Raw genomic sequence first — 15,527 nt, forward strand, 5'->3', positions numbered from 1 at the left:
TAAACACACGCACACATACCGGATACACAGTAGGCCCGGCCCGGAGACAAAGGCCCGCGTTACAGAAAAGGGACCACGCTGGACCGACATAATGCGATAGTTGGCGCGACTGATTTTCGACAATTCATCACAACATTCGGAGGCGGACACCGCATGCCGCTTATCGCTCCGAACGGCGCTCCGATGGTGGTCGGCATTTTTTGGCGACACAGCAGAAGCACATGATGGGAGGGATAAAAAAAACGAACAACTGAATCTGGTCAAACCTGGGACCGACCGGCTCTCTTCCGGTCGTTTCGCCGAAAAGGCGGGCAACAAAAAGCGGAAGCCAAACGTAAACATCGAAGCACCCCGTCTTGTGCGGGGATTTCCTAAGGAAGGGATAATGCACGAGGTAACATGCGCCACGCTCAATTTAGATTCTCTCAACCGTTCTTTATTTATGGATATTTTAAATTGAATGGCAAAATACTTTCTATTTTTTACCCATCCTCTCGGCTTTACTTTGTAGTAAGGAGGTGGAGAGAGTACAGTTTAATGTAACGTGCATCTAATAATTTGATTTTAATATTTTTCCTACACCGTTGGTGCTTGGCTTACTACTTTGCTTTCTGGATCGTTAATTTCTTTGGCCATTTCTTAGGACATCGAGATTCCACAATTCGAATGTTTTATTTGGTCAGCGTGCGGTATGATGAAAAATACATTTTCGCAAAAGTATGTCTCTAGTATTCCTACTTGGAAAGTATTCCTACTTGGAAGACGAGTTACCTTTGAAGATGTATACGAGTATTTCCAATAGAGAAATAGATCAAACACTAACGCCTTTCTAGTAAATATTTGTCGTGGTCTCATATTGGAGCTAATAATATTTTTAAAATTTATTTGAACCAATCTATCTTCACGTTGTACATGAGCACAACCAGCGTTTGAGCAAAACCACTTACCAGCTCCTCCGAGGAGTCATTCCGAGAAATATGATTGATTCAAGACGTAAGGCGACATTATTAATGGTATCAAATATTTCACCTCCCAACGCGGGCCTTGCACGTTGGCTTGGGCGAAAGAAAATACCTAATTATCTGATTCCCAACTGGGACAATCGCGGGCCAGATATCCTTGTCCCCCATCGGAAGCACCCTTCTCGGTTCGGGATTTTTTTCCCTCGAAACACCATCGTTAGCTCGGTGCGAAGGGGAGAACGGCATTGCAGGTGCAGGAAATATGGAAAAAGTTTTTCTCATTTTGAACTTTTCAAACCAAACACAAATGTTTCATCACGATGTCTCGGACGGTAGGTCCGCAAATGGCCATGGTGCCGATCTCTGGCGTCAAGAAATATGACATTTTGATCTCCCATTATCCCTCGGTGGAGAAAAATTGCAAACACCGGTGAATCGGGCCGATGGAAATGGTTTAGTTTGGCATGTTTAGCCAACGGGTCTTCGGAGCAGTCGACCACGCGAAACGAAAGATTTTTTGGAGACTTTTTCGTTTTCCTTTTTTCGTCCTCAAATCACCCTCGCAACGGCTAAACCCGCGGCCATTACGAGATTTCAATTGAGGCGCTACCGGGGCATCTCCCGGAGTGGACGATTTATTTACGAACGCTTTCGGTTCGGTTGGTGTAATAAAATGTTTCCCGAATTGGAAACTCGCTGCAATTCGCATAAAACGATGCTCCCCGAGCTGGTGGTGTGTTGGTTCAGCATTGGCATTTTTTTTTTTTGTATAGCGGATCGATAGGATGCAGTGGCGGAAGGCGTAGTTGAAGTCGTAAAAAATCTTCCCGGCGTCATAAAAATCGTATTGAAGGAAAATTCGAACGAATGCTGCCGTTCCTTCAATCGTCACTTGAGATGATGGTTTAGCCATTAACCGGTGGACTGGTCTATGTTCCCCCGTCGATAACTATACCGTTGGATTTATATCGATATTATTTTTTATTACGATTTATATATCGTGTGCTGCGTCTAGACTTCATATATTCGCGTTGTGGCGACATTTTGCTGGAAATCCTAAAATAGTTCGAATAGAATTTCATTTTTCATCGTTATAGATTTGGGTGCTATCAGATTTATTGTGTTTGTTTAAATATACAAATTATCAAAGTAAAGTTCAGAACATTGGTGAACTCCAAGCCCCCATGAAATATGTTAATTCCTTGAGTAATGAAACGAGCATTAAACTGTGACAGTACTGATTCCAAACCTGTATATAATTAAGCCTACAGTAGATTTAGATAATCTGATTGGACAAGTTGTTTGGGCACGTGTACAATGTGTAAGCCTTGTTCAACCTTGCACTTGATAATCAATGTGACCCTTAAACACAATAGTAACCTTGCTGCTAAGTACTTGTTCAACCACATTCTTTGAACGGAGAAGCTCGTCTCTGAAGCTGGATCCAAACACAGGTCAACGCTTGATGCAGTTCACCTTGTATCATTCGGAAAACATGCATCCCAAAATTATTCCACTTTGATTAAAAACTACGCAACTTCATGAGGATGTTACTACAGCTTTAATAAGTTTTTGAAATATTTACCTTCATTGCTTTTAATTACTCGATTTAACAAAGTTAATTAACATTACAAGTTTACTAAGTACACAGATTTAAACAAACAACAGTGTTTTCCCGTAGTGTGTTTCATCTTGTATGACTCTTTACTTAATCATCTTACACTGAGAATACAATTGCACAATTTGAGCCTTTTTAAGTTTAAGTTTAAGTTTCGTTAGTATTTTAAGTAAGTAGATTAGTACTAAAGCTGTTTTTGAACAAATCAACGAATGTTTTATCAATAATTCCAAGTTTATATGCGGAACTGGCAACAAAAAAGAAAACCAGCAATTTCAGGAGCAAACAAGTAAACCAATTCGTAGTGTTTGAAGCTCTCTTTTTTCCATTTAGAATATACTCTGTAAGTATTTGATGATTAATGTGACTAGACAGTTTTAATTTCTTCTTACAACAATCATAATAGCAAAACAAAGTCCCATAACGAGCTTTTGTTAAATAGTTTATCCGGTTTAAGCATTCCGTTTCGAAGTCTTTTCATTACTCAAGCCAAGAAGTCGTCTCCCATTCCGCTAGTCAAAGCTATTCGATTACCTACATTAGCATTTTGCGATCTGTCTGATCATTGGCGTCCGCTGTGCATTATTACGATGATTGCATTACACTTGCAAAGCTTCCAATATGCATCCAATCAATCATCTCTCCCAATCCGGTATCAAAATACCCTACCATTTTGACCTCACCGTACATTCTTGCCTGTCGCTCGGAGCTTTTGCGATCTGCCGCAAACCGGAACGTCCCCTGAGAGACAAAGTTAGAATCGGGCTAACGGCCAGTTTCGGTTCGTATTATGGCAATCGTGTGAAAAACAACCTTTTGCTCTATCGCCACAATCGAAGCACCCGTGTTGCCCTTGCCGTTCCGCTCCCCCCACACCGGAAGTGCGTGCGAATTCGATTCACACAGCGCAATTGCGAAGCAAAGATCGTACGTACGAACCCCGGGGTGCCTCGGTGCGCTAGGATTTATATTCAAATCAGCATGAAATCGCAAACAGTATCCAAATTTGCAATGCAATGACACAGTGCGCAGTCCTGCACGGATGCCAGCCGGAAGAGCGCAACGAAACCGGAACCGGCAAAGGATTCGTGCCGTGCTGATCGAGTTCGGATAATTGGCACTTCCGGTGTTGTTTGGTCTGGACTGTGCGTTCTGCGTTCGAACGGCCGGTTTCGCACGTTCGTCCCGATTCCGGATAGTTGACCGGTGGGGTTGTTTTTCCACTACCAATGAAGACCGATGAACTTTGGTCGCTTGGTAGACCCACTCAATTTATGGTAGAGCTGTTTCTCTTTCTCTTTCTCCCTTGCGTTCTGTTCTGAAAGGATTAGCCTATCGATTCACCCCAGCTGATAACGACCCGAAAGCATCCCGTGTACCCGGTGAAAACGGTTGCAGGGAAAACCTTTTAACTGACGTTCCGAAAAAAAATGGTAACTTTTAAATCGGCTTGATGTTTTTTTCGCATTTTTTTTTCGTTTACGCCAACACGGTAAAGGTGTTTAGCCAATTCGGCAGGAGTGATTGGGAATCGACGCACCGAGTTGGCCACCAACTGCACGCAATCGGTTCTAGTGTCCCCGATCCGATTACGTCCTCAACGTGATTCGCTCCGGCCAACGCAATCAGGCGAGCCCGATTCGAGTGTCGACCCGATAAAGTGAACTACTTAAGCGATTAGTCATGGGAACGCGGAAACGCTACCGAGCGGGCAGACGACACGGGTGTAGATTGGGTTAAAAGTTTCCTGCCTTGCTGGCTTTTGCTCGCTTTCCCCCTTTCCTGGAGTTCACACAACCGATTCCCAAACGAGGGCCTGAGAAAACTCACCGATGAAGTGGACCCTTCAGCGCCCGTCGAAGATTTCCAAGATACTCTTAATTAAATTCTATTACTTCTCGAGACCAATTAGCCGTGTCGGCCAATGGCGCAAATCTCGAGCCCGACCACCGGGACTGCAGCTTCCACAACCGGCGGCAAATGCAATCGAGCGAGAAGTAAGAGGAAGGTTTTTGAGATCGCTCAAAATTGGCCGCCTGCCAAAGGGAAAAGTTTTCGCTTACTCCCACCCCCTCCCGAGTGCATTGATTGGCCAGCTTCGTCGCCTTCTCGGGCTGCACTTTGCTCTTCCATTGCGCGCGGATGCACTTCAACACCCAAAAAAAAAACGCGATGCAAAAAAAACGGGACGATCGTTGAAAGCGGTCGCGTAAATTATTTTCGGAAGTCAAAAACTATTGCAAAAAATAAAAAGGAAACATACAGTTTTTCATCGCACCATCGCGTCGCATCGATGACTGCTTCTCCGGCGGAAGTACTCAACGACCCCTTGACGGTGGGGGTGGTAAAGTGGCGAAAACTAATCGAAGCCAGAAGGCTGCAAACGGGCGGACAGGTTGTCTTTTTCTTTCCAATCGACCGTTAGTGGGTTGACGATGCAAGCGAAAGCAGCCATTAGGGAAGCGAAGGATGGAAGCGAGCGGCTTTTTCCACCGAAAGTGGAATCAATTTAACTTTTCATCTAGCGCCGTGATAGCGTTGGCCGAGATTGCCGTGCCTTCGAGCAGAAAATGTGCCGAACGGGAACGAAATTAGAGCGATCGAGTCCTCGCAACCGATCGAAGCAAGAAAAGGAAGATCGGCAGCGACGATATAAAATAAATACTGTATTGCTGATGTGTTGGAAAAAGAACGAGCAAAACCCCGTGCCGAAGTATTTCAGCTTCATTTAATTAGCAGTTGAGATTTGGAACATGTTTTGATTTAGTTTTGAGCAACGAAAAGCTTTTAACATTTTAATTTGTTGATCAGGACGCCTGTCATCAATTTGTTTTTTATATTTTAAGTTGTTTTTATTAACAAATTGGTTGCCCCTTTGACTCTAAAAAGACAAATAGAATTTTAAATCAAGAAAGACGGATGAGATTTTCGACGGATTCCGATTTGCAAACTTTTATTTTGATTTTGAAACGGCCATCGTCTCAGAAGTGACATTCAGTTGGTGCTTTCAAAAAACAGTCTGACGAAAATTCGGCACGCTTACAACCTACGCAAAATCGTGTTCAAGTAAAATCCAATCTTTCGATTCCACCGAAAGAGTAAAAGATGGCGAATGAGTCGAATGTACACTTCAGACGCTTGACGATGGAACACTTACAATTTTCCCCCTCCCCAGGCGAGCACGACCGAACGGGATTCGCGAAAAAACACCGTCGATTTTCGGCGGAAAGGTATAAGATAAATAAAAAGTGATTTACTTTTATTGGATACATCGATTGGCAATTGCTCAGAGCGTGCGGGGGAGCAACAAAAAAAGCAGGAAACAGGTAAAACCCTCATGCTCGATTAGATTGCATCCGGGAGTAGCAGCATCGTGGAGCCTCTAAATGGTGGGCAAAGGTGGGCGTCCTTGCCGTCGGCGTGAAAGTTCGTCTGGGAGATTCCCAGATGGTGGATGCCGGGAGGAAACTCTTTCCTCCGAAGGATTCACAGGTGGAAAACCCAATCGATTGGCGCCGGGGGAGCATCAAATTTTATCGCACAAACTTTGCTATGTTTACGTCGGGATCACTTGGTGATCTCGTAACCGAAAGGGTGGCTGTTTCGAATGACGGTCATTTATTTATTTTTAACATATTTTTTCAAATCATTTCAGCAACAAGAAAAACGTGTAGCATTTGGTAAGGATTTTCTTTTGCCGAACTGGACGCTGTTTCCTCCACCAAAATGACTATCTTTCGTAATCTTTCAAACCTTTCCACCTCGTAATTATATTTGCCTCACAGCCCTGTACGGCAAGAGAGAAAAATGCTCCGGAAAACTGCCAAACCACCCTTGCCAACCCATCGATGGAGCGTCGGCAGCTGGCTGATGAAAGTTTTTGGGGCGGAACTTTTCATTTTCATTCCGGTTCAAATCTTATTCACCCCTCCCCGGTTGGCCGGGGCGCCAATGAAATGCTCCTCATTTTCCCGCCGGCGAAAAATATTTCCGCAGGACCGTCGAGTTTTCCTTCCGCCGGTTTATCTGCACAATCTTCGTTGCGTTCCCCTTTCCGCAACGGATGCCGCAGGGCCGATGGGCGCCCGGGTTGGGGGCGAGATTATTTTCCCATCCTCCCCCAAATGTTGGGCAAGGAAGAGCCCGCGGGGTTGGGTGGTGTTACCCCAGCCCAGTGGGGCCGCATTTGCCGAAATCTTTACGCCGAAAGTTTACGTGGAAAATGATGCTCCATTGCCGGGGGGAGGATGTATTTTAAGATGGACGGGTTTTCTTTTTCCTCGAGCCCATTCGGAAAACCTTTTGTTGCTGCCCCGAGCTGCTGGAACTTGGCTTGGGCTCTGCATCGGCATCGGGAAGGGTCGATTTACAGCTGCATAAACGTATCCATATCGCACTGCACGGGGCGTGAATTTATGGTTCGAGTTACGCACAAATCCGTGCGCGCAACTGCGGTGCGTATTAAATATTTTATCTAACCCAGTTCTGGCGTCGTAAAATATCTTCCAATCGCATCGTTTCGCAATTCCAAGCCGTCGCTATGTTCATTTAGTTGCCTTTCTCACTTGCCATAACTCTAGAAACATTCATTTCATCCCGTACCGTAACTCTTTCAGATCTAAATCAAAGAAAAATGTATTAAAGCTTCTTGCTAAACTCATTTTCCACCAGGGCGGGCAAAAGGCAATCCGTCGGAGGTGATTCCTTCAAGTGCCACACCCTCGGGGCCATTTCACTCCGGGTCGGGGTCCTCCCAGCTTCTCCCATCGGGAGCAACAGCGTGTTGTGCCGCCGGCGAAAAGTCAAACACCGGCCTACATTTTTCGCCAGATTTCCTTTGATAATTGACCGGTTCCGGTTGGCCTTAAACGTCGGGGGTGCGGAAGGGTGCGGAAATTGCTTGCTACTGGGCATGATCTGGGCCATCCCTTTCCCGGGAAGTAACAGCGCCTTCGGCATTCGGGGGACGGGAAGCGTATTAACGGTCATGTTTTCATCAAAGAAATACTTACACGACGAACGCCGTAGTCGTTTGGAGCGTCGGAAAAAGGGAAAGGTATAGCTCGATTCATGAACATCTTATAGAAAATACAAAAAAAAAATCTCATCTAGAAAACGAAAGGATTCCGATGCTTTTATCGAATCCTGCCAGAAAATGGAGCAACTTTGGCATGCCTCTTGGCTACCTTCGCACACATTGTGCGCCTTTGGCCCGGCTCGGATTAAACTTTGTGAGACCTGCGATCCGGCGAACGCACGTAAATCCTAAAATCGGGTCCATTTATTTCGGACCCATCGTGGAACTTAGTGACAGGTAGGGATTTTCCATTTTTTTTTTTTTTTGGGTATTTATTTCAAGCCCTGAACTTTTTCTTGCCGCCGCCCCGAGACAAACTATCGTGGTGATAAATTTCCATTTTGTTTTTGGCGTTTTTAAACTGTTCGGCGAACTGCGAAGCGAAAACTTTTCCGGCGCCGATTAGCGCACGGAACGATGAACTGTGCAATGCGTTTCGCCGGAAGTTGTGACCATTTTTTGAGATTTTTTTCTGTATGTATGTTCATCCAACAGAATTGTAGAGAATTTTTGGATCAAGATATTAAGCGGTGTTGGAAATATGATAGCAAGTTTACCGGTATTATGGACCTTATTGATGAATGCAGTGATTATATCTGGTTTGTTTAACCAGGTTTTTATTTAAAACTTTGGTTATAAACATCTGATACTTTTGTTGACGATTGCCTTATTTTTAAGATTCTGATTTCTTGTATGTCTAATTATCATTCTGATTCCGTTCAGGAATATTTAAATTTTCCTAAAAATAATTTATTACAACTGCAGCTAAATATTTGATTAAACCAGCGTGATGCGAAATCCAATCGGGCTTTAATTGGCCAATCCGATCCCGTCCTATGAAGGATGTTCAGATGACAATATCCCACTTCTCAGAAGCCGAAAGGCAATATCAAAATGCGAATAAATAAAACTCGCTAATAAACAAAGTCATTCGCAACGTAAATCAATCAAAACCAAAACAGCTGCGAGCTGTGCCATGACCAGAATACACCCAGCCTTCTGTCGACAATCAAAAGCAAAATGTATACCAGCTTGTCGGCCAACAACCGAAAGAACCGTAAGGATATTCGTCCCATCCACCAAGCCCCAAACTTTCGGTTTTGGAGAAACCATTCCACCGGAATACGAATTTAATTGAACGGAACAACCAATCAACTAACCATTACGGACCTCCCGAACCTGCGGAACTCGAGTGAGTATTTTTGGCGAATCGGATCCCTTTTCCCGCCAGCAGCATCACGCAGCCCTTTAGCTTTTGGGGATGGTGCTCCCGAACATCGCTTCGGGCCAGGTCTGGCAAAGGGAACGTCCATTGGCAAACACTGCAGCGCTGATATTGTTCCCTGGCCGGGAAAAACCTGGGCGCTGGGAAAGGTTTTGTTTGGATTTGAAATTTTGCTGAACGAAATTTAATCAGAAACAGAGGCTTAGTTGGGCAACTTACCTGCGCCTGCCGATCCTCAGCAGTTCGCCACCGGAGGCTGAAGGCGGACGGGTATCAATCTGGCCGAGACTTTAAAGTATCAAGCCATTGTGCTTCGGGCGAGGTTGGGTGGTTGCTTCCCTAACCGTTCCCCTTTTTCTATTCCCCCTTTCTGCAGAAAGAAAGTATGCTGTTTCGTTCTATGATAAAGACAAATTACTTTCGCAGAAACCTCTCACAGCGTCTTCTAAATTTAGACACCGCTTCCCTTTTTTCCGCTATCTATCAGATTGCAAAACTGAAAAAAAATGTAGGTCCCAAGAGGGAAAACTCAACTGGCAGGACTGTCTCAATGTAAACGCAACCTTTTACACTGGACCAAGGTTATTTTCGTACTTTACAAACGATCCCATTCGCATCCTTCTCACCTTCCACATTTCTGTGGGTAAAATTGTTGCCTTTCAATATACGGCAGGGTCAGCCAATCTGCTTTGGAACGAAAACATTGAGTTTTTTCCTTGCTCCTTGCGAGGAAAAACTGTACAAGCCTTCAACCAAGCCGTCCTTTTCCGAACTGAGTCAATGCAGTGAAGGACTCACCTGTCATTACTCATTCCATCCTCCTAAGGGGAGGCGTACGTGTAAGCGGTTTCAGTCTGAAGTAAATGCCCTTCTTTCGACGTGCATCGAATATTCATTCTCTGGAATCGCTACGGTTTTTCGATCAAAGGTTTAACATAATTCGTTCGCTGTATGAAACCAAGTGCCTCAATCAACGATTTCGACAGCTTAAGCATTGAGTTGGTTAAGGAAAAATAAATATCGTGACTGTGAAACCTTTTGAAATAATATTTTAACATGCGATTTAATGGAGGCAGTTTAAAAGTAATCTCTTTTCCCATCCCATAGCGAAGCCATTAGGAGGGGTAGGGTTTGTATCCATTTTAATCTAGTGCAACTCAGCCCAAATGCGCCCCTGGCACGCGTGTACCTCCCTGAGGTCTATCGACTAGAAAATCATTGCGCACCATATGCGCTGAAACGATAAACAATTCTAAACCATTGAACTCAATCAATTGAATTATCTAGCACCGACCTCTGCCAGGGCTGCTCGGAGCACCAAAACCTAACTTTAATGAAGGTGGACGCAACTAAATCTTACCGTTAATGGCTTCCGAACAAATGCAACAACGCTGGCAGATGGTGGGCCTCACGTGCCCACTCCCGCAACTGTCGCTCACCCCGCCGAAAGGCTGGACGGATAAATGGCAGTCGAAGGTCGAGGCGCAACATTGAGATCTTTGTCCAAAAAGCGCACAAAAACCACCTCCGGTGCAAACGGTGCAATCCCGATACGGGGACGCACTTTGGTGGGGAGGAGGGGGGGCTATTATTTATGTTAAATGAGATCGTTTTAAACATCACTATCGCTTTCATAAAAGACATTTATTAAACATGAAGCATCGAGCATGTTTGGGAGGGCGTTTCACCGTCCAAACCAAATTTGTTTGTGAAGCCCCGATCCGATCGATGGTTGTCCCGGTGGCATACGTGGAGGAGGCCAACGGAATGGGGCACTCCGGGGTCCGGACTCCGGGATCATCTCCGGGCGATAAATTATACGCCGCTAATAATGAAATACGAGCCAAAACCACGAGCCGATCCATTGGTACGCACATACCGAACCGTGCACATGTGGCCCGTTGTTGGAGCCATCATGCTTTCCGTGCAGCATGTGTGTGTGTGTGTGTGCATACTCTCGATGAAGTGTCGAAGCAATTGCCCTTCCATCCCCATTGCTCATCTATGCTCGCGGCTGAAGTGCGCCGAAGAAAGGGAACAAAGAGCCACTACTTGAGGGACGTCCCGGTACCGGTACGGCGTCAGAATTCTTGGCTGGATCATCGACCGGCTGGATTAATCGAACACCCGTATCGACACACGTGTGCGGCAAACGGGAAACCTGCGTGATCCTGCAAGAACGATAGAGAAAAGAGCGTGAGTGGCGACGAACGAAGAATGTGCAAAGTGCGCAAGTTTATTAGCGTATGAAATATTTACGATAATCGCTTTCTCGTCTCGGATTTTGCAAAGGCCCCTCCGGAGTTTGCAGCGATGATGTACTCGTTCCCTTTCTTGCCGGCTACAAAACGGTGTTGAAGGAAACTTCACATCAGGCTCGGCCGGTTATGCGGTCTTAATTACACGCGCCTTCGAACGATACCGTATGGTTCCGTTAGTCGGGGAGGAGGTCTTCGGCCTGTAGAACAAACAACGCTTAATCACTTCAAGATGAGTGTTCGCATCGATCCGATGACTTGTTCGATCTTGCCCTTCACTTACCGACCATGTGTCTGTCGATTTCTTTCGGTTGCTGGTATGTTACTTGTGCCGTGTTCAGGGTTAACAACCTGACCCCCAGCTGCCGTATTGAACGTTCGATCGTATTGCATATTTAATAGTTATGCTGAAGATATAATCCATAAATACAAGGATTGAGGTTTGGTGACATGTTTAGGTAATTTTGATTTTGCTTCAAATGCCAAGTAATGTCATTCTACTTACGTAGAAATTGATGAAAGAAATCATAGTGGCCTCTTTTGAAAAATACTGAGTGGGTGGCGAATTTTGTAGTAAATTTAAGAAAATTATTTCTCATAATTGCATAACAATATTCAAATTAATCCGACAGCAATGGAAAGGTTATTGTATTAGGTATAAGAAATAAAGAATCAGTCGGATTTTGAGACATAAAGCATACGATTGATAAATGTGTAGGAATGAAGTATTTTCTATGAAAAGGGAAAGCCCGAAGGGTATCTTTGAACATCTTTGGAAAATTGTCAGACCAAAGGCCGAGGCCGATTAATAGATTCAGCAGTGCCCAAGTCAGGTTTAACGGTTCTTTTCGAATTTTAAAGAGACACTCGACATTTTCAAGTTTGTTCCATCTTTTTAAATACCCTGTGAACTGATCTTTCCGACACTTTAACCGGCTAAACAAACTCCTTTACAATTACTCAAGCGTGAAATCAAAATTACGACGGCTGACCGATAGCGCTCTTGTTTCGACATCGTTACGTTTTATACATCCTGGTTAAGAACTGTTTCAGTGGTGCCAGCTTTATCTTAAAATTGTAACGCAAACATAAGACATAATTTTCTTAAATTCACTGCTAAAACACACGTCACACACCCTGTAGAGAAAACTTGACGACTTGAAACACCAACTAACAACACTCATCAGCATCATCATCATGTAAAAGACTGATCATTCTTCACATCCAATCACACGATCATGCGCACGATCACAATCAAACAGATGAACTTGTTTTGAGTCCATTACTGTAACTAGAACATTTCAAACAAACTTCAACGGTGTAGGAATTAAACTGTTCAACCGCAAATTTGTCAATCAGAAGTTAAAGAAATTAAAACTAAAGGCACAATACTTGAAGTCACTTTAAGTCAATCTCCGTGTTCTCAATACGTTTTGAAGCTAGCACCTCTATGGAAAAGCCGTATTTTGCTTGTTGTATGATTTGTATTATACTATTCTATTCGAAACTCCATATCACGCTCCGGTAAGATTGCACTTAGTTCGTAGCGGTAACGACCTGCGCGTTCACGAAGAAGCAAGCAACCGACTGGTTACTAGCGTCGACCACATCAATCTCGATGGTGAGGCTGACGAGCGGGTAGATCGACAGGATGGGCATGGTCAGGCGGTAGGTGACATCCTCCCCGGCGCTAAGCGGGCAGCTCGATCCCTGCAGGAAGTTGCAGGTGGCGGCGTTCGAGCCGAGCGGGTAGTTCGTCGTGACACCCAGCGCCGTCGCGGTGGCAACCGTGGTCATCGAGGAAACGGCACGATCTGTGGTTGGAAAAACGGTCTCATTAGAATTTCCCCTGGGAGGAAAAAAAGGGGGGGTTCTCCAACTTACCAGCGGTGAAGTCGATGAAGGCGATCACATCCGATCCACGAACAAGATTGCACGTGCCGGAGGGGCATCCTTCGATGTCGACGCTGGTCGGCAGAGGACGGCCTCCGTCGCAAGGGAAGAAATCGGTCGCGGACACCAGAGCGGGCACCAAAGCAACTAAGAACAGTGCGCGGAACATTGTTAAAGGTTTTTCGGTTTTTTTGTTGCTAGATCTTCAACAAGCTCCGGAACGGCGGACTGATAGCTTTGGATTGATTTCACTCAGCCAGACGGATCGTTTTTATAGCTCCCGGCCAATCTGGTGACAAATGGGCTTTCACGGTGGAGCTCCCGTCCATTTTTAGACGGCCGGCAAGCTGATACGAGCATAATCTCGATTTGCTTCCCTAATTTGATTTATGTGCCGGTAACAGGTGTGCAACGAGACTCTTCTGATTAAACCAGTCTACGATAAGAGGGAACAGGTGTTCAAACGTCAGGCACTGTAAAAAATCTGATGAAACGTCATAGGTGGTGCTGATATATTTTTTCTAGCCCAGATACAGTCATCCCAACTTCATTCCAACTAGGTTGAGAAATTGCTGGCTGACGGATTTACGAGAATGGCTAGAGTTCATTAAGATAGCTGCGATAGTTTATCTTGACAGACTTATTTAGTGACTCTCTTTGTTCAGTACGATTATTAACCCGACTTTTTGTCATATTTCATTTGGGTTATTGTGTGAGGAGAGATGGTTCAACAAATTTACTTTATTAAAAATACTATCTTTTCTTGTAAAATATTTTCGTCGTTTTACAAAATGTGCTTCTCTTTTTTTTGTTATTTATTGACCAATGACCAAAGTTTTTCGTTTATGGCCAAAACGTAAATTACTGTTACTTGCCATCAATCAGCGAATGGTTTTAAACGCCATTACTCAGCACCCTGATCGCAATAACTTTACACTCAACTGTCTTGCAAACAGTGCAACTTCGGCGGTGGTGCAGCAGTTCATAAATTTTCCCAACCAAGCCCTCCCCCGAAAAACATGGCATTTTCCCATCCTTGCGTAACCGACACCGATAGCCATTTCAATTTTCAACGCATGCAACATTAATATGAAATATGATCATTCGCTAAATGCGCGCGGCCCCGATTGTGCCAATGTTGTTGCTATTTGGCACCGTCCGCAACCCTTCGCGGACCCCTTTTTTGCCACGGTGCGGGCCGATATTAGCTGCACTTAATTTTCCGCAACTTTTCCAAACCGTTCGTTACACGCAGGTTAAATGTTGCCGCTTGCCTCGTGACGCCCGGGCTGTCGCCTTCAACGAGAACGGAAAATGTTTACCAACAGATATTCTAAATCGGCACAAATGAGGGGAAGCATTATTAAATTATAACAACGACCAACCGAACGGACCAGCCGGAACTCCGGGCTCTAGACGATGCCAGTTTGGAAGGACCTTAAATTTGGCATTCAGTCGAGTTTCGGCTTCAGAGAACTTTTAAATTTCAGGACACTTGCTCCCGGGCGGAAACCCCCTCGGACTCGTGATAAATGATGCTTTTTATTTCCTGCTCACTTAATAAACGCAACATCCAACCTTTGTGCTTTGCGACGCGACGAAATCTCCCGATGACTTTCAACAGGGAAAATGGAAAACAAAACTCGCCTGGTCCGATGTATTTTTCTCCTTTGGGAAAACAAACCGAGTGGGATGGATGTCGAGTGTAGATGCAGCGGACGCAGGACGACCCGAACCCAATCGCTTTATGTTGGTGTAAATTTATTTGTCGTGTTACTGGGCTGTCTCTAATATGAGCTAATGTTTATTAGGCTTGTAGCAAAATAGATTTAGAAGCCGCCGCAAAAGCAAAATAAAAACCCTGGTTAGGGGAACGGCACCGATGTGACGCCAAAAACCGCACATAAATAAATGTGCTTCCCGCTTCCCGAACGCTGCGACCATTTTTGTCGCCTCGATTCCATCGAAAATGCTCACAACCGCTGGCGCTCATCAGTGAAAAACTTCGCCGCAGCGGCGTGGAAAGCGCACCGGAAAAACTGCAGCCACTCCCAGCGGAAGATGACTGATTGAAAAATATGGTTGACCAGAGACGAGGCCATCCGAAGCCGATACCCATGACGTGGGAGGAGATGTGGACGTGGAAAAAGGTTGGCGGCGAAGGAACCTAAAGGCACGTATGCATACCTTCGTCTGCCCCGTCCTCGTACCACGCGTGCCTTACGATTTGGGACAGCATGAGGCTGATTAAAATGGACCAGTGAGAAGTAGGGACCGAAAGGTCGAAAAATTGAGCCATAAATTAATAGTGCGGTCCAACCCCCGGATGGACCGTGGCCGCTTGCTGTATGCGTGATTTGACTACAGAAACTTACAGTCAGCGCAAAGCAAAAAATACGCTCGGAAAGGACAGTTGGTCATCGTCTGACCAAAGGTGCCTTGTTTTCTAATATCTACTGCTTGATAACTGAAGCAACCATTTTGTTGAACTAAA

The 15,527-nt window shown here is 44.9% G+C and overlaps 1 protein-coding gene across 1 annotated transcript; it reads right to left on the bottom strand.

Moving 5' to 3' along the window:
* Positions 1–12,676: 12,676 nt before the first annotated feature.
* LOC131288330 (ecdysteroid-regulated 16 kDa protein-like) lies at positions 12,677–13,202 on the bottom strand. Its single transcript, XM_058317454.1, has 2 exons — positions 13,025–13,202; positions 12,677–12,954 (listed from the first exon to the last, which is right to left on the bottom strand). Exons 1-2 carry the CDS (start codon positions 13,200–13,202, stop codon positions 12,677–12,679), a joined length of 456 nt encoding a protein of 151 aa, XP_058173437.1.
* Between the last annotated feature and the right edge of the window lie 2,325 nt (positions 13,203–15,527).

Source organism: Anopheles ziemanni, chromosome 3 (genome assembly GCF_943734765.1).
Source record: "Anopheles ziemanni chromosome 3, idAnoZiCoDA_A2_x.2, whole genome shotgun sequence".
Classification (NCBI taxonomy): Eukaryota; Metazoa; Arthropoda; class Insecta; order Diptera; family Culicidae; genus Anopheles; species Anopheles ziemanni.

Coding starts and splice junctions, on each gene's coding strand:
- LOC131288330 (XM_058317454.1), bottom strand. CDS start 13,202: ATGTTCCGCGCACTGTTCTTAGTTGCTTTGGTGCCCGCTCTGGTGTCC. Junction 12,955..13,024: donor CTTCATCGACTTCACCGCTG/GTAAGTTGGAGA, acceptor TTCCAACCACAG/ATCGTGCCGTTTCCTCGATG.